The sequence below is a fragment of the Patagioenas fasciata genome, chromosome 3 (genome assembly GCF_037038585.1).
Source record: "Patagioenas fasciata isolate bPatFas1 chromosome 3, bPatFas1.hap1, whole genome shotgun sequence".
Taxonomy (NCBI): Eukaryota; Metazoa; Chordata; class Aves; order Columbiformes; family Columbidae; genus Patagioenas; species Patagioenas fasciata.
In genome coordinates, this window is record NC_092522.1 from 123,915,823 (window position 1) to 123,943,067 (window position 27,245).

At 42.5% G+C, this 27,245-nt stretch overlaps 1 protein-coding gene across 3 annotated transcripts in view; it reads right to left on the reverse strand.

Annotated features, from left to right (window-relative positions):
• Window positions 1-27,245, reverse strand: part of FZD3 (frizzled class receptor 3) — a 58,736-nt gene that overhangs the window by 6,600 nt on the left and 24,891 nt on the right. For 2 of the 3 annotated variants that reach the window (XM_071807173.1, XM_071807175.1), the window contains exons 3-5: window positions 19,959-20,155; window positions 17,564-18,581; window positions 15,571-15,645 (exon numbers count right to left, since the gene is read on the reverse strand). In XM_071807173.1, coding sequence (XP_071663274.1) covers window positions 15,571-15,645; window positions 17,564-18,581; window positions 19,959-20,155 — 1,290 coding nt within the window. The remainder of the gene's footprint in view (window positions 1-15,570; window positions 15,646-17,563; window positions 18,582-19,958; window positions 20,156-27,245) is intronic. The other variant, XM_065835723.2, reaches the window with a different exon arrangement.

The following is a 27,245-nucleotide window of genomic DNA, read 5'->3' on the forward strand; positions in this document are numbered from 1 at the left end:
CACCACCCTCAGCACAAACAATTTCTTCCTCATGTCTGGCCTGAATCTCCCTCCTTCAGTTTAAAACCATCACCCCTTGTCCTATCGCAACAGGCCCTGCTCAAAAGTCTGTCCCCATCCTTCTTCTCAGCCTCTTTTAAGTCCAGAAAGGCTGCACTAAGGTCTCCTCAAAGCTTCTCCAGGCTTAAACAAGCGGAAATTTGATTGATCTTCCATTAAATTCTTCTGATCCCAACAGAAATGAAACAGGTACGTAACAGGATAAACAAAGATCCACAGATGGCCCAAGGATTAGCATGGCAGGAAGGTTCGGGGCTGTTTAATCGTGGGGAGATGCTCACGAAACTCGGTCTCTTTCCAACAAGGAGTCCCTGCAGCAACAGCTGTGAAACTGATAAAAACCATACCTAAGAAACACCAATACAACCTCTTAAAACTACACAAAGAACCTTTCTTTCCCCCAAATGAAAATCTGAATTCACTCTATTTGCTGTGTCAAGATGATTTGCCAGAAGAAGGTTCAGGCCCCATGAGTTTCCAACCATATAAAGCTGAGGGGCAGCACCTTGTCAATACGGACCAGTGAAAATCCAGCAATTATTGCTTTAATACTTGGTATTATTGCACATTTGTTAATAATACCACCATTGTAGATGGATGTTGAAGGTCTTTCACAACACTACGGACCTTCCTACGCTTGCAACCATCGAATCGTGCAAAACGAGCCTGAAAGTGGTTTGGTAGGTGGTTTTGTAGCTGAGCTGTGAGTTTCCACTCAAGGAGAAAAATACTAACAATTACCCAATTAAAAATTATCCAAAAATTAACCTCATTATCTCATTTCATAATGCGCAAATGTGGCACTAAGTGGAATAAAGGGTGAAATTCATCGTTTCTTAATGCAAGTCATATTCAGGTAAATTTTTATATTCATATATAATGCTCGTCCACTGGGCCAAGTCTCTCCTGGCATAACTACTGCCCCAAAGGGAATTTAATTTTGATTTTTGCATTAGAAATAAAACACCAGTTTAGTGCTGAAGTTCTTGGGTGCTCATTGTACTACAGGACATATTTATTTTATTGACTGAGTCATTCTGCTTTATTTTAGAGCCAACAGAAATCGGGAGCTGTGATGTGCACTACTGCCCATACCGACACATATTAGACTCCCTGGTCATTAATACTCAATGGCTGCACCTGTTGTAAACAAGATACATCTGTGGATTATGAGACATTCGTAATCATTAACATAGGGAAAATCAAACTTGAAATTACTATTCTGGGCTTATAGAACTGAAAATTCCAGGTGTTTTAACCTGTTCTCCAGAGCGCGGCGCTCACATCAGTCCCAGCCCAAAATGCGGAAATTTTCTGTCATTAGGACACAGAACAGGGTTTTAAAAGCACTGAAACTACTTAACAACTCGTGTTCACCCTCAGAGCTTAAATTTGGGAGATACTGCCTTTGGCTGTGCTGCACGGCTACGTAGGAAGAGTAAAAAATACAACTCACAACAGCAAAGCATTGCATGGTTAGATATGTGCACAATACGTGAAATTATAATTTGATCTGGATCTTCACCCACTTTACTAAAATGCCAAACATTTTCCGAAAGCTTGCTTATCAATATTTATGCCTCCTGGCTTTAGAAAATTCGGGTAATTAGGATTTCTGAGGCAAGTTTGGGTTGAAGCATCAATGCCAGCGATTCCAGCACTAAGAACTCACTTGCTCTTCCTTTTCTCCACAAGTTCATTGTGCAGGACTCAAACTCTTCCAGAATATCCAAGTCCAACACATGAAACCTCAATAATTTCCTGCGGGAATACTTTAAGCTTCTGTTGTAAACACCACCCACACTCCTAAAATAATCAGCATCTTCCATTTTACAAATTCTTTCAGTTGAATGGCTAAAAGAGACACAACTTCACTAAATTCCAGATTTCTGCCTCTGAAGACAACAGTGAAAACTACACAAGATTTCCAGCTTCTATTTATTTTCTTGGAGAGAGAAGATGATGCAGGGAATATAAATACTATATGTATATATATAATGTGGTCCTAGATGCTGTTAAGACCATTCTCCCACACCTCTAGAGATGATCATTTTCTCCTCTCCTCCAGCCCGTTCACTCAGCTTTGCTTGATTCTTCACACAAAACCTTTTGTACATTGGAGACAACAGAGGATTCATTCATATTTTGGATATAAGAGAAACGGGCAACTGATTTATTGACTCAGGTCAATGATGCCACCCATGCTTATGTAATAAGGTCACTCGATGCACACCCCTGAAAACTAAACTACCGACATTGAAAGGAGGACAAGAAACTGAAATGCAGTTACTAAGAATTACAAATGTATTTTCACCTCTTAATGGGCTTTTCTATAAAAACCTTCAGAGCTGCTGGTTTCTGCTGTCACTACACATAAAAAATCCTGTAATAATAAGCGATAAAAATCACTAATATGTGTTCTATGCAGAATCTCATATAGAATTACAATGCAAGCAAAGCACTGCTCATAGTCATTAGGCTGTGATTTACTCAGGAGATACTGCTAAATATAAAAAGCACAATCTCAGCGGCACAAGGGAAAAAGGAGGCTAAGAAATAGTGTCTATTATTTGTGCTTTGATTTTAAGTACATGGTAAGTAGCTTCTGAAGTTCCAATTAAAAGAGTATTTTAGCCGGGTAAGTTGAAGGCATTCTTTGTTACACTAAAGAAGTTTTAGATATTCAGTTTAAAAGTAGGGACCTAAAGGGGAACTGATCACAAAATACCCTCTGCAACTGCAGCACCATCCAGCTCACCTTAGTTGTCTATTTTAGGACTTCAATATCAACCCCAGATTATGTGTCACAGTAATTCCCCTTGAAACCAGTTCCGTATGAGCATTAACGTCAACTTTAAGTTCTGTTCCGCGGGTAATCCAAGTTGTGAAATGCTGATTAAAAAGTCCCAAAATGCATCTGAAAATAGAGGGCGAGCACTGTTTCAGCTATAAAATAACAGCTCTCAAATATTATGACTTTTTGGCACAGATGGAGAAGCACGAATCCCACGAGAAAAGTGATCCTGTTAATATTAGAGATTTGAGTTCCACGCAGACGCAGCCAATAAGGGAAAAAACACTTGAACTATATGATGGTTTAGCCCTCCTACACTCACATTATCAGCTACAACAATAAATGCGAACACCTACTAAGTTATTTAATTCAGTCATTTCTTCAGTTTCCCTCTTGGCACCGTTGCCAGACCCTTCTTTACATCTGTTAATCACAGCGCGCCACTCATTATCATATATCAAAGGTTTTCAGAAGACCTCATACATCAGCGAGCCACCGAGTTGGATCTAGAGATACCGTAGATATCCTCTGGGCGTTAAAAAACTGATAATACCTTGTTTTCTAGATAAAAGCCCAGCTTACAAGCATCACAGCTGCTTTTCCACGAGGGCAGCCAGTGTCAAGGCAACAGAGAGCAGAAGGCGGCTGGCGGTGATGCCCATCAAGATGAGAACCTCTCCTAGAGGAAAGATAATACTGGGGGTGATTCTCCATTTTCCTCCACACCTGATCGCTTTCCTGGAGATGCACGAGGAGCTCGTGCACTTCAGCAACATGAGAACGTGGCGATTCAGCAAAGAATGAGTTTGCGTGGGTCTCAAGCAACAGCCCGTCCATCACATGCGGAGTCAGACCTGCCGCAAAGGCGACTGGAAAACCTTGATGGGTTTCACGCAGACACTGTGCGATTGCACAGTTCGAAGGCCCTGAAATGAGTTGGGTTTGTTTTGCAGCGCTCGGCCTTCAGAGGCATCCAGCTAACAAGCAATAATAAGCAGTGAGATGCAGAGGTTTGGGTTGCGCGCTCTCCGCTCTGCTCTGTCCAGACACGTCTTGTGGGCACCGACGCTTCACCTCCTGAAGACCAACGAACGAGTTCTGTCAGATACAAAGATTGCATACGCGATAGCGAGATTTCCGCAACCCTTTTAATGTTCTCTTTCTTTCCTCCCATCTGCTGGGTTGGCACAGATCATCAAACAGAAAGGCGCTTTCCTCGGCGAAGAGGAAAAGACGTTCGTCTGAACGCGTTGCTTCCCCGCTGAAACTACCCAGTGGCAGGTGTGCAGAAAGGAGGTTAAAAACATCAATTTCAGCATTCCTCCGGGGAAAAACAAGGCTGCTTTGTAGGCACACTGTTAATTTAAGATGCTTATATAACTAATTTCTGAATATTTTCCCCTTCTGCCCCCGAACGATCAATCACGGTCGCTTTTTAGTGACAGAGACCAGTGGCCTCTTCCCACTAGAATGCATGAAATCGCAAATTAACGAGTTCGCTGCACACGTGGAGCGAAAGCACAAACACAGCACCTGTCCCCCTCCTCTGGGGCACGGTTCCACAATAACGCTGATCATTTGATATTTCCCTCAGGATAAAAAGCAATGAAATTCAAATTAACCCATCCTTTTGTTGAAAATGGGAGGAGTGGGGGAGAGACCAAAGGGAATCTGATCCAACAGTCTTGCTTTCATAATCATTTCTGTCACCGTCAACGCTTTGAGACTTACAATATTATGCTCACACTGCTCATTTCCCACTAAAATGTTGTAGCGTTTGTCACTGTAAAGCAAAATTCTATTCCAGGTTATTCAAATGTTACGACTTGCTTGTTTTATCCAGCCAGTGAATCCATGTCACTGTTTTGGCTACTGAAGAATTGAGAAACTAAAAGCACCTGAAATAAAAAAGGTAACGGCTAAGCTGATTTAACCCTCATTTAAGAATTCGTGACAAAGCCAATGTATATTTAAGGAGCTTCAAGTAGCTCAAGTCTGTGTGAAACAGTCTCACCAGGATCAGGAGACTTCCCTGCATCCCAAAGAAGTCCGGATATCACGAGACATCCAGAATATTCCAAACAGAATCAATAGGATCATTCAGAGCCGGGGGAATCACGTGAGAACACGGATCCTCTTTGTTTCTTACTCCCAGTTGTAACTCCACTCAGCCGCAGGAGCATGAAAGCGCCATGCTGTAGCTTTGCCCATTGGCTTACATTAAAATAATTAAATTGTTAGAACAATTATGGAAAAAAACCCCTAAGTATGCTCCAGACTTACTTAATAACTACTGGGTTGCTGTAGAGTGGGTATTAAAGCAAAGTGCTCAGCCTTGGCAAGACTTGGGCCAGTAACAGATAGCTTAGAAACCTAACCCAAGTGAAAAATAAATAACTAAGACTCTGTAATAAAAGCTTATAAAATTACCATCTTAATGGGATACAGGCTGCTCTGGAGAAACTTACTCACCACAGAAGTTAAGCACTAGCACTGCAGATCCATCTCACCATGTTGAACTCATCTATGATACATTCTGTTTCAAGAATTTAGTACATGTCAGTGCCTAAAAATACATTTTTTTCAAAAACTGCCTACACAGAATATTTTCAAATGCAATGAGTTGTATTTTAGAAGAATTTCTGAAGTTTCCAGGTTTCAGTATAAGTTGGGGAATGAGCTGTTGGAGAGCAGTGTAGGGGAAAGGGACCTGGGGACAGCAGGGTGAGCATGAGCCAGCACTGGGCCCTTGTGGCCAGGAAGGCCAATGGGACCTGGGGTGGGTTAGAAGGGGGTGGTCAGTAGGTCAGAGAGGTTCTCCTGCCCCTCTGCTCTGCCCTGGGGAGACCACACCTGGAATCTTGTGTCCAGTTGTGGCCCCTCAGTTCCAGAAGGACAGGGAACTGCTGCAGAGAGTCCAGTGCAGCCACCAAGATGCTGGAGGGAGTGGAGCATCTCCCGTGTGAGGAAAGGTTGGGGCTCTGGAGATGGAGAAGAGGAGACTGAGGGGGGACTCATTCATGGGGATCAATATGGAAAGGGGGAGTGTCAGGAGGTTGGAGCCACGCTCTTCTCGGTGACAACCAGTGACAGGACAAGGGGCAATGGGTGCAAACTGGAACACAGGGGGTTCCACTTAGAGATGAGAAGAAACTTGTTGGGGGTGAGGGTGTCAGAGCCTGGCCCAGGCTGCCCAGGGAGGTTGTGGAGTCTCCTTCTCTGCAGACATTCAAACCCGCCTGGACACCTTCCTGTGGAACCTCAGCTGGGTGTTCCTGCTCCATGGGGGGATTGCACTGGATGAGCTTTCCAGGTCCCTTCCAGTCCCTGACATTCTGGGATTCTGTGATTCCCTGGGAAATAAATATATGGGAAGTAAATATTTGGGAAACAAATGATTCTGTCCATAGAAGAGCAGCACGGGTTTCCACCAGAAGGCTGAGTTGTGCTAGGGGAACACACTGGATTCTAATCATCTGGAAAATCAGCTCGAATAAAGAATATCCCAGCAGAGAGCGGCCTCTCATGAGGTAACGCTGCAGGGTTTTCCTCATCCATCTCCTTGATAGGATCCCAGAGGACAACTATAAAGGTCCTGACTCACGACTGGAGTCTAATGCCTCCAACGCCTTTGCCCTGCAGTTAGTCCTGCCAATTGTCAAGAAGTTCAATGCTGACGGCTCTTGTGCTCATGGGATGGGAATCTAGAAGACAAGAGCTTTGGTATCTCACAATCATCGTCAGACGGGTTCATTCTGCAGCTTCCAGAGACTAAATCTGGGAGAGCTGAATCTCAGTGACTCTCTCAGGGTGTCTGGTAATCTGTGGCTTTACCTCGAAACAGAAGACAGCATTCAATCACAGCAACTAATTTTTTAAGTGGTTTGTAATTAGAGAGATTGCTCAAGCACCTGCCTTCTGTTTTACCACGATGAGGAACTGGTGTCGCGAGTCTCTCAGCATTAAACATGGGACAAGCAAGTCTACATGAACATCCCACCCAGGAGACACTTGAACCTCTCTTTGCTTTTCCTGAGAACAAGCAGGGGTGTCCTCTGGAGCGACATAAAAAGCAAACAAGTCCTCACCTGCCACACAGTTGTTTTCCCCAGCACAGCTTATCTTTCCTCTTGTCACTGGAATAAAAGACTCACATCACAATCCTTGAACGTATTACTCACTTTGGACTGTTCAGATGAAAACGACCAAGTATTACTTCAAGTCAAGGAATGACTCACCTGAAGGTGTTGAAAACGAACGACGAAACAAAACTGATCTACTACAATTTATCTCCCTGTTGCCATTCAGAAACAAACAGCTTTTTTTTCTCCCTTCAGATATTAGCACTTCATTGAGACTCAAACACTTAAGTCAGGAAAATAATAATGAATGAAAAAATCTGATTTCTGTCAACCCTGCTGCTAAAAATGTGGAATAAAATCTTCACAACCTTAATATCTGTTTTGGCAGTAGATAATTCTTTCTTGAATGTATTCAGTGCTTACAAGACAAAATTTAGCAAGCTTACTACAATCCAGGCATGGAGTGCATCCCCATTAATAAACTCCCACCACTTGAATGAAGGCGCTTGGCATGAAGAACACAGAACAAAAGAAACATCCTCGGTCAACTCAAGTCTTCCGCTGCTCCCGGTGATGGTGCACGAGCCTGTTCAGTCATCCAGCTTTGTCCTGAAACCATCAATTCATCACCTAATTCTCTAGTTTCCAACCCAAGTTTATTCATGGCCATGTTATCGTTCTGCCGTTTAGACTTTATCAGCTCTTTTTTAATGTCCTTTAGGGATTTTTGCATCCTTTCTTACTCTTCTTTTGCAAGGCACCCTCCTCACCCAAAGGCGAGCGCTAACAGAACCTTGCTCCTGCCACCCTTTAACTCATTTTCACTTGTTTTTTTCTTCATCCAGTCTTTTCTCATCCAACACAACGCAGCCTCTCAATGCCATACAGAAAAACCAGTTGCACATGAGATTATATTTGTTCCAAGTCTAAAGGCCGCCTTTTTCAAGTTGGAGTGTGAATGGAGTAACGTTGAAGATCGCTGTCATTATTTGATTAGAAAAATATCAGTTCAACCGAATCTTTGACAAGTAATTTGGTGTCAAGGCTGCCATATCAATTGAGAAAACTTTACAGGGTAATGCTTAACACTCCAATGCTGTCAGGGTGATTGACCAGGTTGCCAAAGGAGGTGACCCAGCTCATTAGTTTTGATATCACTTATCGATTTGGATATTCATGATACTGCTCAGCACTTTGGTGTTCATACTCTGGCTCTTTTGTGGTGAAATACTCACTAGTCTTAGGATTTTGAGCATAACGGATATTTTAGCATAAGCCAGCATTAAAGGTTATATATAATGACTTCAGAAGCTCTATTAATAAGAGAAAATGCGTAAACAAAACACAAGTACATGCCATATTACTAAGAATATAAACTATCAATGGAAAATGTGAATAATGCAGCTCTTTAGATAACTCAAATATAGTCTTTTTGGTATAAAGAGTATCATTAACATTTTTTAAAAGTATTTTTGTGTTCCTCAATTGAATTTTGAAGCTGCAGCTGATTCTTGAGGGGGCTCAGCTGATATGGAAGAGACACCCTACTCTTTGTCTGCATTTACTTGGCTAGGAAACACAATAACTCTCCGTTAAGAAAAAAGAAGCAATAGAAGGATGATGCTGGAGAGCACTGTTTGTTCATATGGATGATGTAAACCGAAAATCAAACTTGAAATGTCCAAGTATTTGTTACATTTTCATGCTACATAGCCCAGACATATGGAACATGGCTGAGAGATCTGGACCAGTCTTACAGGTGAACTTGAAATATATTATATATCTCATTATTAGGATACGGCCATCGTTAGAATAGATCTATTATTTTTAAGTACAGTCTTTACTTAAGAATACTTATTTCAGGTTTAGAAACAAATTATTTCAATGCAGAGAATAACCATCTGTCTACATTTGTGTATTTACAGACTGTATTCTGAACCGATGTTACACCACCAAGTAAATCTCTCAAACCACTCACCACAGGAGTTGGGTGCCCACGTTACACCCCATGGTGTTACAGATCCAGCAATTATTACCACAATTTCCAAAAGGCCAAGGATTCCTGAAGAAAATCTATTGTCAGGAGTATAACTGTCAGAGCCGCTTAGTCCTGAGACCAATGATATTCCAATGTAAGTACCTTTCCAAGACTTGAGTTTTAATAATTGGTCGAAAATAACAATGATACTCTGGAATAATTAGGAATAAAGGCACAGAAGTGCAGTATCTCTGCCATTTATTGTATTATACCTTGTGTTTCTGTGTGGACAGGACGAGCCGTTCGATGGTCAAGGAAGAGCACAACAAAAGCCACCTTACCGAAATTCGCTCGGATGCAGAATATTCGGACTCAGAAATATCAAAGTTCAGCATTTGCTGAATTACAGGCAATTTCCTTTCATTTATTAAAATAAAAAGTTAAAACTTTTTGGAGGTGACTGATTTCTTAATGTATGTATTGCAACATTCAGTTCTGATGGTTAAAAGTGACCGGTGCTGCAAAACCAGAGAAATCAGAGCTCCTAACTTAGGTTTTGTTGCCATTCTAATAGCAATTAAAAGAATCAGTGGGAAAAAAGAGCTGCCTTAATAATGAGAATGAAAGGCTTATTAAAAAGAGAATGGAACGAAACAGAGAACTCAAAAATAGCAAGATCTGACCTCCTTTGGCAAGTCACCCTCAGCAAAATAGCAAAAGAGGTGACCGTGAGGAGTCAGACCTGGGTACCAGTGCAAATGGAACAGCTGAGAAATCAACATCTCCCTTTGTCTCTAGCTCGGTCAATCCAATTGAAAAAACACAGCTAGAAATGAACAATGTGAATGAATTGGTTGATTCCACTCAATATGTTAATTGACTGGAAATTGCATACGTGCCAAGGTGAGATAAGAGAATATAGCGCATCCTATGGAGGATTTATCAAAGTCCTGGATGCGCAAGGAGCCAGGACTGAAAAGGAGAATTCAGAGAAATTAACTTGAGCATATTCTTTTCCTTAAGCATCTAAACCAGGAGACTTTAATTGAATCACTGCTAGGAAGCAGTGTATTAATAATACTGGGATTAAGGTTTTTCTGAGCTGACATTACCTCTGCTTTTGAAAGAAGCCTAAGTCATAATTGAGAATTGCTCAGTCTTTTCTGAGTAAACACCAATATGGCAAATATGGTTTGATCTCAACCTCTTCTTTTCTTTTTTCTAGGACATAATAATTACATTCAACAAGAAGCGATTCCTTAGGGCAGATTTAAGCAAATCCATTACCTCTTCTAAGAGGAATTCTAAACAATAACTAATGAAAAAGGGGAGGGAGGAGCAATGTAGATTTATAGACATCTCTAGATATATTCTCTTTATGCCTGTGCCACACACCAGCAGCGCTAAGACATTTCCCAACAAAGCCCCTTTTCTGTACCCAGCACATTTCTGCAGAGCCACTGTAACACAGATGGGAAAACAGCCGAGACGTTTTGTATTTAATGGAGAAAATGGCAAAAAAAATTGAAAAAGCCATTTATTGCAGCCAATAAAAACGGAGAAACACCATCTCAACTTCATCAGCACCCCAAAAACGCAGACCCTACGTCTCAAGAGTTATTTCTTGCTGAGATATTTGCAAGCTCCATCTTTTCTTCTCCCCGGTCCGCGCGTGCGATTGTTCCGAAGCGCTTGTGCGTGAAAAGAAAGGCCCTGTCAACAGGGGTTATGCTTCACCCGCAACGCGGCCATGGGAAAAGACAGTCGGGCGCATGAGCGTTGCTTCAGCGCACGCGATGCAACTTTGCCACCCTAAAATTTAAGGTTTTTACAGTAAATTCAAATATCTGTCAAGGATTTTTTGGGGGATACAAATAGAGTTTACAAAGTAAGGTTTCTTCTTCAATTGAATTCTCTGTTTAAGAACAGGGGGGGAAATGAAGAGATGTAGCTACAAAACCTGAGTTGGAACTTAGAGGAGCTCATCTCAGCGTCTCTCTTCCTTCTCCCCAGTTTTATTTAAAAGCAGGTGCTATGAGATATAATATTCCGCGGTGAAACAATATCAGAGATGACTAACACTCCTGGCTCCCAGCCGACCATTACTTTACCCCCACGGTTGCTTTTCGGTTGGCATCTGTTCATAAGAAAACCTCCCTGCGCTGCAATGGTTCCAAAGTCGGTGACGCGTGGTCTCCGCTCTCCAGAACGTTCCTGCGGGGTTTGTTCAGAATATGAATAAAGGACAAAGCCACACGAAGTGGGAATAAAACACACTTGAAAATGGTACCTGAGCAACCTTTAACAAGGATGCAAACCAAGCGATGCCATTTGTGATCCAAATGGAGACTTTTATCACTGAGTCATTAACTTTGAGACATCTAAAACGACCTTGCAAACTTAAAGAGTGAAAAAATAAATAACAGCTGTGATTAAATCCCAAAGTCCATTTATGAAAACGGAAAACAAGAAAGCTGACAAATTTTTGAGCCAAAATCATCAGCGGGTAACAGAGATTAAGCCTCGCATTAAAATCCATTTCTCCAACGTTAATTGTCAAGTGACGCCTTAAAATAATCTGTATGTGGTGTAATATTAATGTGCGTAATATGTGGTCTTAAATATTAAGAGAAATCTATTAGCAAGATTCTACTTTGTTTTCCTTTGTGCCTGTACCAGATACATTTAACTACCACTGACAGTCGAGAGATACTATTATATTAACAAGACATTCTTCCCATTTACGCTTTTGGTCTCTTAGGTAACCACAATTCATCCTCTCTTCTCTCTCCGACACCAGCAAAGCACAGAAGTGAGTGGGTGAGAACTCCCATCTCCAGTAAAAACCCATCTGAATTTATTCCACAGCAAAACTGGGGCCTCGCACTGAATGAAATACATAGAGTGGGGAGGAAAACAAAACGGGCTGATGGAAATGATATTGCTGCTGATGGAAATGATATTCGGTATTACATCATCTCATGGCATCGCTCTTAATAATTCAGGCTTTGTTTTAAAGCGAAGATCAGAAGAAAAATAGGAGTGATTTAAAGAGATAAGCGTGGCGAATGCTTCAAGAACTCACAGTTGGTTAAAATTACATTTGCAAATATAGTTGTGTTGGGGTCGTTCTTGCAGGAAAAGTCTTCTCCATCAGTAGTTGAAACATGGTTTTTGATGCTTAGCAAAGCAACATGACCTGTCTATAAGATTCCCAAATTCAGGCCTGTGTCCTTCTAGGTCTTATTTATGTATTTTCTTCAAAAATTGAGCAAAAATCATGTTACCAAGTTGTATTTCTGGATTTTTTTTATTCAAACCAAGATATGTCAGGATCTAAAAGTGTATTTAAAAGGTGCTCAGGCACATCCTGACTTTTGAAGGGGAAAGACTGCAAAAAAACCCACCCAAACTCAATCTCTCCTCATCCTTTCCCATGAAAAAATTGCCCCAAATTTTGCAGCAAAAAATTCTGACATAAATATACGCAATATGAGTAAATATGACCTCTTCGAACAGACAATTAATTGAGCCAGGATTCATTGGAATCAATTTTTATAGTTAAAAATGCCATTTTTCTGCTTTGGTTAGAAAATGAGGCCGGGATGCCCCGCTCAGATTGAGACATCTCAATGGGATAGATGGATGTTGCTCTCAGTAGCTGCTCTTGATTTTCACATTGTTTTCATTCTAATTTATGCCCATTATTTCCTCTCTGAAATTCCTCTGGTTGAACCCCAAAGCTAAAGAAACAGATGATATAGGGGTGTAGGCACCTACATTGAGTTCCTAGTGAAAAATAAAAGAGTTTCCAATACAAAATTCATTCTCAGCTCACCCTGTTATTAAGATTTCCTCATCAAGAGGAAATAAAATGTGTTATTCAGATCTGCTTCTATTCCCCTAAATAATATTGAAAAGATAAGTGGGGAGCAGCACCTCCACTCTTTGCAAGTTAGCACTAAGGTCTTTTAATGCGGCGAAACCACGATAAATATCAGATGGCAAGCAAAGATAATCGCACTGCTGAGATCATTTCTCAAGGACTCCCACTAGGGCAGCAAATGCCTTTGAAATCGTTTATTTTCCTTTTTTCTTTTCCTCTTTAATATCTAGATGAGATGTTTCTCCCATCGGTGCCCAGCCTAGGCCTGAGGCGCCTGTGGAAACGGTGGAGGGTCTATTTACATTTGGATTTATGAGAAATGAATCTGAACTCGGAAGCTTCTTTACTTCGCAGCAAATCTGATGTTGTGGTTCAGCCCTATAAATCGTCTCAGGCCCAAACTACCTCACACAGCTCAATTATGGGACTCAAAAAAGAGGTAAAAGCTTTAATTCCATGCTCTACCATTCCGAGAAAGCAGACGTATTTCCTTATCTTGGGAAGACGACAATTATCATTTTCTTCCACCTTTGTATTTTCTGGCTTGACGTAGCCCATTCCTTCTCTCTGGGCTAGAAAGGCCGTATCAACGATTAGAATTCCTATTTTCCATAAGAGAAACATACATTATATCCAATTTTGCAGAGTTTGCTGAGTTCTCTCTTTCCCTTTGTACCCAAATTCATCCCAGCTTTGTGACATCTTTTCATAGACTGGGGCAGGTCAGCATGTCCCAGTTTGTAACCTCCAAAAGGAACAAAACCGACACTCTCCTTGTAAAGAACAAATCACTGCGGTGCCTGGAGGACGAGAATATGGAACAGCAGCTAAATGCACTTCAAACATCTGTTTTTTCCCTTTTACCCTACTTTTTACCTTACATTAGACATATCCAAGGTTAGATGTCGGACAGAAAGAAACCTCTCGCTTTTACGGCAACAGGAATTGAAAACCCGACTGGATGTGGTCCTGGGCTGACCCTGTTTGAGCTGGGGGGGTTGGAACAGATAATTTCCAGAGGTCCCTTCAACCTGAGCCATTCTGGGCTTCTGCAAAGCGATCGATCTGCTTCATCCCATTAGCCGCTGTAGGACGACGTGCTCCATCAACATACAGGGCAGAAATTGCACAATAAGGAAGAGAGAAACTTGGAGAGCCAAGGACTGCAGATTAAAAAGCCAAGACAGTATCTAGAACTTGTTAATAATGATAAAATTATCGAAGAGATTATGATGACGGCCACACTGAACAGCACAGCGAATCTTATTGCCCCAAATGCTCATCCTTGTGCCCAACACAATAACAACCCAACTCTCTGCTCCAAAGCTCTGTCCTCTGAACAACATCATCATTGTGGTAAAACCACCACAGTTACAAACAGAAGCAGGAGGAGGAGCAGAAAAGGAGGTATTATATTTTTAACTATAGCGAAAGAGATTGCTAGATGACTACTCCCTTCATTTCTGCATTTTACCTTGATGTAAAATGGCGCTATATGCTCTTAAAAATATTATATACGAGATAAAAGTCTGACCTAAAGAACATGGAATGCACAGAGCCCCACTAAAATGGGAATGTGGGCTACCACATTCTTGTATAATGGGAGTACCCAGCTCTACAGCTACTGAAAATCAAGTTTATTTTTCCCTGCATTAACTCCTCTTGCACAAAACCATTTACTGAAGCCAAGCACCAATCCTTTTGTTACGGCAATGAGTGAGAAGTGGGATGCTAACAGAAAATTCAGCTCTTCCTTTGATTATTACTGTGCTGAAAGTCGATTATAAAGGTGCTTTTCCCCCCCTCCAGTAAAAGAATAAATGTCCCAACCTTGGTGGGAATGGAGATGGATGGTTAAGGCATTTTTAGGTTGCTGTGCGCAGTATTTCGCAGAGAAATAATACTGACTGCAAACAGATTACACCACTGCAAATAGCCCTAGCATCAAAAACCAGTAAAATAATCATTTGTGATAACACTTTGGTCAATTTGCCGTTATTCACGCTGAAAGAAGGATGTTCTAATATAGCAACCTGGACCTTTCTAATGAAATTAAGAGATTTATCCAGGTTGATAGAAAACCTAAATCCCCCCACCACGTGTTTAAGTTGGCACCCACAAAAACAACGCATTTCCCCTATAATGGGAACTAAACTGAATTTCTTAATGTGAGGTACATTGTCTATATCATAAATAAACCTCACCTCTCAATGTAGTAGTTTTTTCCTCACGAAAGGAGACTTGAGGAAACAACATTGACCCAAGTTTTGAGGGCTCAGCTCAGAGCCCAACAGAGCCCTCGCTGCCTGTTTTACCTCCCGGTGCTGCCCAGGGAACAATTAAAGCCGCTGCATGAAGTGCATGTACCCGTGATGCTGCAAAAATCACGGACGGGGACGTGTTCATGGGCAGAGAGCTGCTCCCGGCTTCTACAAACCCTGCTCCTGCTTGGTCTCTCCCTGAAACTTGGACCCTGGTATCCCTTGGGAATACTGGGATATCGATTGCCTGTCTTTGCGAGGAAAAATCAAGTTTTAATTTCACAAGGAAAGCAACAGATGTGACAAATAACCAGAATCATACGTAGCCTGCTCAACCCAAGAAACACCCACGTAGCCAAAAATCAAGATGGAAGCGTAAAGATACCTTGTTGCTTCCTCCACTTGGGGATTATTTAGCCCTTTAGGTAAAGAAATGTGATGATTATTTTTAATTTGTCCAGTGTAGCACAGCCAGGAGAATCTGCAGCAAATTATTGACCCTATGGTACCTTCTGCACGAAGCAGCTGCATCCCCTGTCTCGCCCATCAGCGTCTTCCAGAACGAGTTCCTGTGGCATCGGCCTCTGATGGCAAAGATAATGTAATGGTTGAGCAGACTAACGAATTTTTAACCTCAGATTTTCTGGTGTTAGAAGAAAAGTGCAACTACGCAAGCAGCAAATTCAAACTATGGTAACGTTGTCTAAGGGTTGCATGTAAACCCCATGTCCGCTGTGGAATCAACTACAGCTCTCAATTTGGGATAGTTTAGTATCAAATATTCAAATATTTGAAGTTAAATTATGTCAAGGCTTGGAAAAAATACAGTCTTATTTTGCAAGTGATAGCCTCCGCAACACTTCAAATTTCCCCTAATTTAATAACAAATTTTACTAGCATGATCTAAGGATAAAATTATTTTTCCCCACAGCTTTGGAAATCTGTTTCAATTAGAAGTCTGGGTAGTTTAATTAGGGAAACATGTTTAGTTTAAGAAAAGAAAATGGATGGGTTAGAAGAAAAACCCTTCTAATGCTCCCTAGGGTCTCTGGGTCCTTCAACCCAATTTGACGTGAATGAAACCATTATTGTTCTTCTGACTCCCGCTGAGCCATTATGGCAACGGCTTTCCAGAGATTTAAGTAGCATTTTACTACATGTTTTCATTATTCCACTGGCCAGGGTTTTGGTCCTTTGACATCAGAAGATTTCAACTTTAAAACAGTTTTTGTTCAACACATCCTTTTAATTTTGGAGATTATTATATGCAGTTCAGATCGGCATACGGTGGGTATTTGCAATTAATTGAGAGAAAACTGCATGTCCCTTGTTTTCTCTCTTTTTAAGCATCAATCAGTTTAATGTATTAAAACCTGCAGCAATGAGGACTCAATCAAGCAAATTAAACTGAACACACCCACTGCCAGATATTTCCTGCGATAAAAACGCTCACGCGTTGGATGGGAGGGAAGAGTCACACCCCAATAAAATCGAACAGAGACAACAATAAAAAGAGTTAAAAGGTAATAAAAGGATTATTATCGAGCTATATAGATGAAGCCAAACCTTTAAGCGATATGTTATTGTACTAAAATGTGAGCTTTGATGATCCAGCTGGTGTTTTAACTGCTTTAGAGCCAAAATACTAACTTCTTTTATACCCCTGTGTGTGCAGCTATATAATAGATGCTCACTGGACAACTTGCTTGAAATAAAGCTGTTTCAAATAAGTTGTAAAAAATATCTATGCAATATCATTCCAAAGAGCAATTTGCTACTTTGGCTCAAAAAGCAAAGCAGGCTTCAAGTAATTAATAGTTTTAATACTTTCTTTGCGACCGCATAACACTGCAGTGAACAGGGGGCAGGTTGATATCTGGTGCGCTTAGAGGCTTCTGTCCTGGGATAATTCAATTAAACAAATGAGCAGGTAAGCGTAACTTCCTTGAAATAACGGAAGTGATGAGCTGTAAGCTCTGTTTTTCTTCAGAAGATACTTCAGCTAAGATTATAGAGATGTTTCTGACACTTGCACAGGCTGCACTAAAAAGAGCACGAAGCTCTAGGCTGATCAAGGCAACAAAACTGTTACAGACGAACAACAAAAACGAGAAAAAGCAGCAATCAGGCTGATGACAGCTCAGTGTAAATGCCAAAACTCCATCAGAGCAAAACTCCTAACGTATCTGCAATGACCAAAAATAACCTCATCAACTCCTGTTCTTGAAGCTGGTTTAAAATAGCATATTTATACCCTGTATAGGTCCCATACAGCCCGGAATCTCCACAAAACACACCAAGCAGCTGATTCAAGTCCCCAATTTTCCAATAATACCTGATCTTCCAGAAGGCCTAATGCATTATCCAAATAATTTCAGTGCCGCAAGAACCTTCCCTTGTAGGAACAGCAGTATTCTCAGTTTGGGATGACACGTAAATCTTAACATATTCCCTTATTCCCCATTTTCAGCACTCCCGAATAGGTCACGTTGGCTTCCTCACCTGAAAAGGACACGGGATGTGATATTCCCTGCAGCGTTCTTGAATCCACGTCGTCTCCCACACGCCGCGATAAGCCTGCTCATAGAAATAGCAGCCAATTACAACCAACAGTGGCACGAGGTACAGAACACTGAACACGCCAATCCGGATCATGAACTTCACCAGTTTGTCCTGGTTCTCTTTTTCTAACGGGATTTCAATGCGGACCCGATTGAGAGAGATAATGCCAGCTAGCAGGAGGGAAACTCCGACAACAACATACAGGCAGAGAGGTGCGAGGACAAAGTATCTCAACGCATCCACATCATAGAGGCCGACAAAACATACGCCGCTAATATTGTCACCTTCGATTTTATTCATGGCTAAGAGGATGATGGTGAGAGTTCCCGGAATGCCCCAGGCGCTGGCGTGGAAGAGCAACGCTTTCTTCTCAATGGCTTCGCTGCCCCATTTCGGCACCGCCGCCAGGAACCAGGTGATGGTGAGGATGACCCACCAAACGCTGCCGGCCATGGTGAAGAAATAGAGCACCATGAAGAGCATGGTGCAGGCTTTGTTGTGAGAGCCCTGCGTCACCGTGGACGCCTTGTACTGGGCAGGGCTGGAGGCGTTACACGCTACCCGGTCTTCGAGCAGGAAGCCGATGAAGAAAATTAACGACACCATCATGTAGCAGACGGCGTAAAATATGATGGGTCTTTCCGGGTAGCGAAATCTCGTGACGTCGATCAGAAAAGTTAAAAAGGTGAACAAGGTAGCGGAAAGGCAGACGATGGAGATGACGCCGATGAAGTAGCGAGCGAAGGAGAGCTCTTCACGCCGAAAGTACATGTTTGGGCAAGGAGGGGAACAGTCCCGTACCCTCAGGAAAGAGTAACCCAGATCAGGGTCTATTTTCAACTCCCGAGGACACCAAAAGCCATAATCCCTCTGTACAGCCATTGGGGCCTCTTCTGTGGGCTCCCCAGCTAAATTGAGGTCGACGAGGCGAGGATACGGCTCATCACAATCTGGGAATCTAAAAAGGAAGACAAGAGTTATTTACGAGACATATACACGTACTTGGCAAAGAGTAGTGACCTTATTTACATGTCTGACTTTAGGCACACTAACTGGAGGGAAAACAAAGACAATCCAAATAATGGGTAATCCATGAAATACTACACTATGTTTAAACAAACTCCAGAACTCATTGTTCTATTATGAGGTAGATGTTGAAACTATGAATTCCGTTTAAAAATAAACCACAGAAATAAATGGACCAAAGGCCCATTAGGGCTTTAAACATAAAAGGGAGGAGGATACAAAATCCATCTCGGGAGGTCTATAAATTCAGGCTTACTGCAAACTGAGACTACGTGCCCAAGGAAGCATGATTTATAGAACATTTTAAAACCATTCCCTAAGCAACTGTACCAGCCGCTATGAGACAGGATGGCGAGCTAGTTAGACCAAAAATTCAAGCGAGCATTAATAAATTGAAATCATGCTGAAGACATTTCTGTAATGAAGTCCTCTGCCACAGTCCGTGTTCTGGCACAATGGCACTAACACAGCACCAGCAAACTTTCGGTGTTTTTAAGCTTTGAAATCTCACTGCCTGGGTCTTACTGAGGAGCTGGAGAGACCTCAAGGGCCCAGGCACCTGTGTGGAGTATGGAGTCAGAGCGAGTTTTGAGCCACATTATCAGGATCTCAAAGCATCCTCTGACTTTTTCTTTTGCTAAAACTTTTAATTACTTTTCATCCTGTCCGATCCAACTCTAAGAGACGCTATTTCCTCCTCTATTTTAGCAGCTGTTGGAGTCATTCATAAATGAAGCATAAAGATATTGTTTTCAATGTAATGTATATTCTGTTTCAAATATCGTGGAATATTTTTCTGTTATTTGTGTAATGGAAAGCTGCAAACTGTTTGCACACAAGCTCAACAAGAGGTGGATGCTCTGAAAAGAGAGCTTTGAGATTTTATACACCCATCAAAATCAGACAGCTCCCCTTTCAGAAGAGACCATGAATCTCTAGCGTATGTAATTTTGCCTCTCAGAGGAATTTATGGCAGTATCACCTATTAAACTTTGGTATAGCAGACAAAACCAGGTCAGTGTAACGGACAAAGGAGAAAAAAAGAGGTGGGTATATTAATTCATTTAAGAATATGTGTGTGCAGAAATTGCCCATAGAAATTCTCAACCTATCTCTTGGGCAGACGATAGAAATAAAAGCTCAGTTTCCACGCCAGGAAACAGGCTGTAAAACACACGGAAGGGAAAATAAGGGCACTTGGAATTGAACAGATTTAAAACAGCTGTTTCAGAACATAAAGTGTCCTAGATCATGGTAAAATTTTACCCTGGGATTTTGAAAAATAAAAAAAACCAATAGATTTGCTCACCTTGTGCACTCCATATCCTCAGGCCAGGAGACCCCGAACATCTCCATGAGCTTGGAGCACTCGCTGAAAGCTCTCTGGCAGAGCCGGCGACACGGGAGCGTGACCCGGCCGTACTCCATGCACACCGGGGCATAGAGGGCGCACAGGAACGGGCGGAAATCACGGGAGCATTCCAGATTCACCATGGGATGGAAGGGCTGGAAAACAGAAAGAAAAAGGAGAACTCCGTAAGTACAAACAGCAATTTGGTAGAACACTTCAGCTGTAATTTGTCTCATGGGGCGTTGGGGCTTTGACAACCGTAACCATGACCTTCTTTTTCTGAATGTTGTTGGAAAAATTGCTCATCGTAACACAGCACTTAAATATTTTAGGAAGACAGGCAGTGAAGAAGCCTGAGGACAAGGACAAAGATTCACATGGGACACTTATGTACTCAATTTGCATTAAAATCAACGGCAATCAGACAGCTAAACACCTCTGAGGATTCAGGCTTAGCTTCACACTCTCCACTAAGTCACATAAACTCAACTCCTTTTAGTGCTCGTGTGACTGCCAGACACATTATGAATCACTAGCTGTTTATTTGGTAGAATATGAAAGACTTGCACTCAGTTGATGAGATTGCAAACTGAGGAATGCCAGATAACGCAAGATTCCTTGACAATATAGAAATACAGCAGACCATGATCCTTCCAATATTATTGTCAGATCACGGCATTATAACTGTAAATAATCTATTCCTTGAGTTTCTTCAGCAGAGCAGCGTTCTCCCTTTATTCTCCAAAATGCAAACACGGGATATTTTCCATTGCATTCTTCCCGCAGTGTCTTGTCCAACAGTCACAGTAACAACACTCCTTGGAAGCACCGAAAGAAAATGGATCACAATTAGTCAATATACAGCTGTTTTCAGGTATTTCTGAAGGCGAAAAAGAAGGGAAAAAGTAGGGCAGGGATTTATGTCTTAATAAAAACTGGTGCGCATGGATAATCATCTTACTACCCCATGTGGGTTCTCTTTAAAACTCCCTAAGAATCAATCAATATAATATTCTGAGTTTGTGTGGCACCTACCACTACACAAAGCCTCGCCATATCTTTGGATATTAATATAAGTTAAATTCTATCCTCTTCGGACTGGAACTACAGAATAGCAAAATACATTAGGACTTACTACTCTCGAATAAAACCAAACTGCATGTGAATGCTGAATTATTCTGCTACCTCCAGATGGGAGAAACAGCAGTGACATTCACTTTAATAAGTCACTTCATTTCCTTGACTTATATTTCAAATCATAGCTCGAAGGGAAAAGGCGACAGTTGCTTGATCAACGGCAAAGCCCATCTGAGCTCCATTCTAGATAGATTTTTATTAAAAGTCCATTATCTTGATAGCAGAGTTTCCTCTTCTCCAAGCCCAGCAGGATTATAGAGCAAGAAGTCTAATCTTCACAATTTGTGGGGCAATAGCAGAAGCACAAATGAACCTGATATATATATATGTATCTCTAAAACCTAAATCTTCTTATAACTGAAGCTGAAGAGTAGGCTGGAGAAAGATTATGTTTTCAAACAGCAATTTCCTAAGAAGTATTTTAAACCACTTCAACAGTTTCTTATTTTCCAAACTATAGAACAGAACAGACGTCACAACAATAAATAGGTCACCTTCTGTGGCAATATAGTGACATTTACCAGAAACAAGGAGGAAAAGTTTCACATTTCAGTTCTTCCTTATCCCCCGCTTACTCTTCCAATTCTTCCTACATGCCTCCATTTCTTTGCAAAAGGGTTATTTTTGGAATACAAGACGCATCCATGCTGTGATTTTACTGATTTTTTTAAACATAAATATGATTTACTAAGCTGATTAAATCCTCTTTAGTGCTATGCACTTCTGGAAATGTTTGACGTGTCACCAAAGCCGTGCAATTCAGCAAGAGCCGCATAAACCTTCAGAGCTATTGACAAGGAAAAAGGAAGCGACAGTTGGAAAGCATTAATATTTACATTTAGAAGCTCATTGTTGCTCAAGGAACACTTTCTGTACCACTGGGCATCTACTTCAGATGCACATGTGGTTTTATTTTAAATGGTTATTGCCTATAACACAGTTAAAGGTATTGTTTGACAACACGGACCCAAGAAACGGATTCTAAGGAGTTCAGACACCTGAGACAACTGGGAAAACATAATATAATAGTCTTCTTTTATTTGATATGAAGGGAAAAGAAAACTCCACTTCTATTTCAGGAAGTATTTAACTTTCCCTTTATTTCGAAGAACCTGGAAAATAAGAAAATGAAGTTATATCCTTATCCTTCTACTATGTTGTCGCTGATTTGCAGTTCAATTTTCATGAAGAACTATTTGCTTTTTCTTGTAAAAACTTAGTTCTTTAGAGTCCTTTTGTAGCTTTTCTCTCCTGATGGGTATTTTAAAGATCCTGCTCAGTCAAGATTCTACCTTATTACCTACATTTTCCTCAAATGCATCTATTTCAGAATTTGAAACCATGCCACCCCTTTTGCTTTACTCAAAGCGCTCATTAGATTCTTATTAGAATATGTTTTCAAAATAATTTTAATTTTTATATAGCAGAAGTTGTGACGATAAGTATATTAACTGATGATTGCACAATGACAAATAGTCATACCCTTAAAAAACACAAATATATTTGTTTCATAGCCTGAATTTTGCAAAAGGACAAGTAACAAAGCAGGTTAAGGGAACAGAGAGTGACCAGCATCTCTCTGTATCCTGTTGATCCTACGGGGGACCGGCGGCTGTTGAAATGGCTTTTGGCCAACTCCAGAGGACACTGGGCAATGGTGTCCCAGGGAAAACTGGAACAGAGACAGGAAACATCCAAAAATGGGGATGCAGATGGTGCTTTTTGGCAATGAAAGGGCACTCACCATCCAAGCAGCGCGTTCCCTGGTTGCCGCCTTCAGGGCTAAGTTACAGGGATTCAAAGGCGCAAGATGCCAGACAGCTGCCGAACAGCAGCTTCTGCTGCCATCCAAGGCTCTGGTGGACAACAGGGTGACCGAGAGTCACCAATGTGCCCTGTGGCCAAGAGACCAACGGGACCTGGAGTGAATGAGGAAGAGTGTGAGCAGCAGGTCAGGGAGGTTGTTCCTCCCCCTCTGCTCTGCCCTGGGGAGGCCCCATCTGCAGTTGTGGGTCCAGTTCTGGGCTCCCCAGTTTAGGAAGGACAAGGAATGACTGGAGGGAGTCCAGGGAAGGACACAAAGATGCTGAGGGGTCTGGAGCATCTTTGTGATGAGGAGACTGAGAGAGCTGGGGCTGTTGAGCTGGAGAAGAGAAGCTGAGAGGGATGTGATCAATGGGATCAATACCTCAGGGTGAGTGTCAGAGGATGGACCAGACTCTGTTCAGTGGTGCCCAACGCCAGGGTGAGGGGCAACGGGCACAGACTGAAACACAGGAGGCTCCATGTGAACACGAGCAGAAACTTCTTTGCTGGGAGGTGCCAGAGCCTGGCCCAGGCTGCCCAGAGCGGGTGTGGAGTCTCCTGCTCTGAGACATTCAAACCCGCCTGGACCCACCTATGTGATCTGCTCTGTGACCCTGCGTGAGCAGCTGGGTTGGACTGGGGGATCTCCAGAGGTCCCTTCAACCACAACCAGGCTGGCGGTCTGTGATTCTAAGGTCCCATTTATTTTCCAAGACACCCACATGGGCCTGGACAATGTGGCCCAAGATCTGTCCTCTCTTGGGCCTGACACATACAACACAGGGTCTGTGTGGAGACTCATTCCCTCCTGGCACGGCAGCTGGAGGTTGGGTTGAAGATGCTGAAATATCTGAAGTAACACGAGTGTCACTGAATCTTCCCTCACAAAGTCCCCCAGAAGGCACATTAGAGCTGCAGAAAACAAGTCTGGTTTTGAGTATGGCCTTGGTATACTCCTTAAAACCCAGTACTGATACACTCAGCCCCAACAACACCGGAAAAATACACTTAAGTAGGGTTAATTTAATAGGACTGTTTGCCTAGTGCTGGCTGTTCTGTTTCGCAGCACTTCCAGGCCTCTCTCATACCATCCTGCTATTCAAAATAGCAACAGCAGGCAGACAAAAACTCTCTTATGAATTGTATCAAATCAGTTTATCTTAAAATCATGATGAGGCTAAGCTAGACAGCACAAGGAAAAACCCTACAACAGCTCCTCAAAATGCAGAGAAAGAGACTCACTTCCATTTGTGCCTGTGAGCAGCTTGGTCTGTAAGCACGCTGTCTCTAAAATTACCATTTCTCATTGCAGCGCCTAAGATGAAAAGTCACTTCCATCTACCGATCAGCTTGTTCACTATTCAAAATAAAGCCAGAGAGATTAAGAGACTTTTTTATGCTCTTGCCCAAGGATGCAGATAAATGCTTAAGGAGGGATAAACACTTCTTCAGTCTTGAAGGTATTTAAGTATTTAAAATATGCCAGATCACATAACTGTATAATATATCTACAGTTGCACACCCGCTGGTCCTTCTAACCCAGAAAATGATCTTTATGACCATGCAAATTCCAAACTCAGTGCTAAGAGCAACATCGTGAATTTGACTTTTTCCAGGCTGAGTGAGAACACTCTCATCCCTCCTCTGCTTTGTGGTGCAGGTGTTGTGTGGCAAATACAACCCAAAAATGTAACACAGCTCTCCTCTGAGCACTCCACCCTTACCCATGTCTTCTTTCCCTCTTCTCCAGAGAAGCGGAGCGAAGTTGCTTTGAGAAATTCCCCAATTCCCGGCAGTGTGACCCCAGCTCCTTCCCTCCCTACAATTCCCATCTGCTCAAAACATTCGCATGGCCATGCTCTAACAAACAGTAGAAATTTCCTATGGTTGTCTCTGATTTTTGTGGGTTGTTTTTGGTTTGGTTTGTTTGGTTTGGTTTTGGGTTTTGTTGGTTTTTGGTTTTTTTTTTAGAAAAGGATGAAAGCCAAAGTGAAGCCAAAGTGTAGATTTTTCGCCCCCAAATAAATTTTTAAACACATTCTCACTTTCAGTGACAGAGCAAGAGCAATAACCATCTATAAAAACACTGTGGAACTGTGTTACACTTTCAGACTTCTCGCATTACTGAGATAGATGACAATAAACCAAATTCTACCTTTTATTTTCCACAGCAGTAGCCATTTAGTTGGCTGTCATTTGGGCAGTGATGCTATTGCAAGATTTAAACAAAACTACTTTGGTAATCTTTAATTACTCTGTTTGTATGTTTCTCTCTTTTAACAGAAAACTATCCAGGATGCATTCTCATAAACTCACAGATGGAGGGAGGGAAGTCTTCCTCCCTCAGGCTCACGGGATGAGAGCGATGCTATGACTATCAATTACTGCTGCAACTCTCTGGTGGACGCAACAGCCTCGGGGCACATCCTGTCTCAGACCAGCTACATCATCTGCTCCGGGTTGCCTGTGTTTGAATTTAGCTCGCCGTTCATTAGGAAAATACCCTGAATCGTATCTCAAAGCGCATGGGTAATGATGCTTTCCAGGCTGCCTCCCCAGTGGAATCGCAGAAGCTGCAGATTTAACTCTTCAGACAACTGCTGGTTAGAGTGAACGCGTCGCTGTCTCCTCCTACCTACACGTCTTGTCCACCCGAACTGCCCTCACAGCTCCAACAGTTCATGTCAATCGTCTCTAGAGACTGTTACAAGCAGAATTGGTTTTCACAGCACCCCAAGCCTGGTTGTGGTTGAAGGGACCTCTGGAGATCATCCAGTCCAACCCAGCTGCTCACGCAGGGTCACCAGAGCAGATCACACAGGTGGGTCCAGGTGTGTTTGAATGTCTCAGAGAAGGAGACTCCATACCCGCTCTGGGCAGCCTGGGCCAGGCTCTGGCACCTCCCAGCAAAGAAGTTTCTGCTCATGTTCAGATGGAGCCTCCTGTGTTTCAGTCTGTGCCCGTTGCCCCTCACCCTGGCGTTGGGCACCACTGAACAGAGTCTGGTCCATCCTCTGACACCCACCCTGAGATACTGATCCCATTCATCACATCCCTCTCAGCTTCTCTTCTCCAGGCTGAATAGTTTTCTTGAAACACTGGGAATCTGTTCCTGCACACTCCTCAGAATCCTTCTAGGTTTGCTGTATCCCATCGCCATGCTGGTACACAAACATAACCTGAAAATATTTGCTGTAAGCAAATATCTTGAGCTGTATAACTGCTGTAATACTTGAACTGCCAATGCTGCCGCCAAATGAGGTTGTACTTGGGAATCCAGCCTTAACCCTGCTGGTGTTTTCTATAGAAATCCAGGGAGTGCTCACACAGGCACAGCAGGGCTGGTGCTTTGCAAAGAGCAGTGAGCAGGGGCACCAACCGCTTCAAAAAGGAGCACAAGTGTGATGGGAGCGGCTGAGGGAGCTGGGGGGTTCATCTGGAGAACAGGAGCTGAGGGGAGACCTTCTGATCTCTGAACTGCCTGAAAGGAGCTTGGAGCCAGGGGGGTCGGGCTCTGCTCCCCAGGAACAAGCGCCAGGAGCAGAGGAAACGGCCTCAAGTTGCGCCAGGGGAGGTTGAGGTTGGATGTGGGGAACAATTTCTTCCCCAAAGGGCTGTGGGGCATTGGAACAGGCTGCCCAGGGCAGTGCTGGAGTCACCATCCCTGGAGGGTTGAACAGACTGGAGATGAGGTTCTCAGGGACACGGGTTAGTGCTAGACTTGGTTAGGTTATGGTTGGACTCAATGATCCTGAGGGTCTCTTCCAACTGAAATGATTCTATGATTCTATGAAAAAAAATGTAGCCGGATCTAACAGAAAGCTGCTTTTTTTCCCCTCAGTTTGTTCCACTCAGATAGTGCCACATGGCCACCGATGTAATGGCTGCAAAAAGGGACAGAAACACCCAGATGTGTAAGGGGACGGCCACTTCTCTTGGGACCCACCCCCACTTGCTCAGCTTCACGTGACTCTGGAAGCGCAGCTTTATTACAGACACTTCATTTTGTTTTCCAAAGGCATTGGGTTAATTGGCCCACGCCTGCTTTTAATGCACAGTGCCAAGGCCAATTTAGTGTACAGCACTTAGCATAATGCACACTCAAAGCTTACAGAATCATTAACTTCCTGGTCTGAAGAAGCTTCAGTCTGCTTTATATTTTGTAATTATTTCTAGGTCTGCACGGTGATGCAGGCGTGAAAACCCAAATGCGGTACCAATAGCAATGAAAACCAATGGGTATTTTCCCATTATCTGGGGGAACCCTTATGAACCACACAACCCACTGCCTTCCAATATCCC